General features: G+C 42.7%; 1 protein-coding gene across 1 annotated transcript; it reads right to left on the bottom strand.

The window, feature by feature from the left end:
• Nucleotides 1–185: 185 nt before the first annotated feature.
• Pmar_PMAR020963 (cationic amino acid transporter, putative) lies at nucleotides 186–1,479 on the bottom strand (the record flags this gene model as incomplete). Its single annotated transcript, XM_002767872.1, has 9 exons — nucleotides 186–316; nucleotides 362–442; nucleotides 493–612; nucleotides 674–729; nucleotides 794–902; nucleotides 954–1,065; nucleotides 1,112–1,190; nucleotides 1,236–1,344; nucleotides 1,410–1,479. Coding segments are annotated over 9 exons (867 nt in total), but the record flags the coding sequence as incomplete, so codon positions are not given.
• Nucleotides 1,480–1,569: the final 90 nt, after the last annotated feature.

Raw genomic sequence — 1,569 nt, 5'->3', positions numbered from 1 at the left:
TTGGGAGGTGCTATGGCAGCGAAGTAGACGTAGAGTAGCCAGGCTAGACTAGCTAGATTGAGGGCTCTAGTGTTATGCCAGAACATGTAAAGAGACCATGCAGCACGGCGACGTAGTGGAAGGTGAGCGATAGGGCGAACTACAAGGTACTACCTTGGCACAGGGCGAGACTACAAGAGACTTACAAAGAGAGATATTGAGTAGGTAATGTTAGTGGTAGTGATAGGAGGATAGCTACTACCACTCCTCTCAGTGTAATCCTCTACTCGCGTTAATATAATACCACCATTAACCAGTGTAAACATCGCCAATGTACCTGAACAATGATACTAAGAATGGTCAATAGAGGATAATGACCCACTGAAACTGGTCATCCCAGCTAATGGCTCAAAATCGCATACGGCTGATAGTATAGTCGCGATTATACCACATATAGTAGTACCTATACGGTTCGGTATGGGGAGCTTGATGGATTGATAGAAGCATGCCTACCAACAACAGGTACATCGTGAGCACTAAGCTTGGCTAAGGGTTTGAAGAGTAACCCATCCAAAGCCATTCTATACCAGATACGAGGCTGCCCCAGTATACCACTCATAACGCTTGGGGTACCTACATCATCACATATACCGATGATGATGATGACGATGATGATGATGAGAGTAGGTCCTACAGACAGTAGTGGCTGCCAGAGATGTTATAATATAACCCCAGTTGTCATGGTGGTATCTGTGTGGGTAATACTGGGGTGGTATTAAGGTACTGTATATGCCGGTATGATGAAGTATATTACTGGAATGCAGTAGCTAGAGGTGCATCCAAGTCAATACTATCTATAGGGGTCATGAGGCATAGAGTAATACTTAACATAGAGTACAATAGGGCTACAATAAGTAATGTACCTGTATGAATAATAGAATGATGGTGGTGAGGTATGTGTAGGTATGTACTACCCATAATGCCTCGGGGAATATCTTTCTTAGGGTTCCGTACCTCCTCACTCAGTGTACATACAGCATCCCACCCAACACAACAGAAGAATGCTAACCCAGATCCACGCAGTACCTAATGAGCATATAACAACTGTACAGGGTATTACTATTATTATTACCCCTGCAAAGCCACCAACCCCATCAACTGCTGCATCGTTGGGAAGAGTGAAAGGCTCCATATTACCAACATCACCATACCTATGATAGATATTACAGGAGTGGCAGCATAGCATGTAGTAGTACATGTATGATCCATATAGGGAGAAGGTTAGGAGTAATACTATATTAAGGCATGCCATACTGAAGCTAAAGGTAGCACTCTCCTTTACACCAGATAAACAGATAAGAGTACCTAATACTAATAGTATGATGATGACGAACATGACCATGATGATATGAGATTAATAGAGTGATTACATATAGCACATAGTGTAGGTGCTAAAACGGAGAATGATATAATACCATACTGAGTAGGTGTAGCATACATCCATGATGGTAGGGTTACACCAAATGCAGCACGTATGAAGCATTGTACATAATTAGCCCAACCTCGTGCTACTGCAGCTGATGCTATACA

The sequence above is a fragment of the Perkinsus marinus genome, assembly GCF_000006405.1.
Source record: "Perkinsus marinus ATCC 50983 genomic scaffold scf_1104296969666, whole genome shotgun sequence".
Lineage (NCBI taxonomy): Eukaryota > Perkinsozoa > Perkinsida > Perkinsidae > Perkinsus > Perkinsus marinus.
This window is presented reverse-complemented; position numbering and strand designations above follow the sequence as displayed.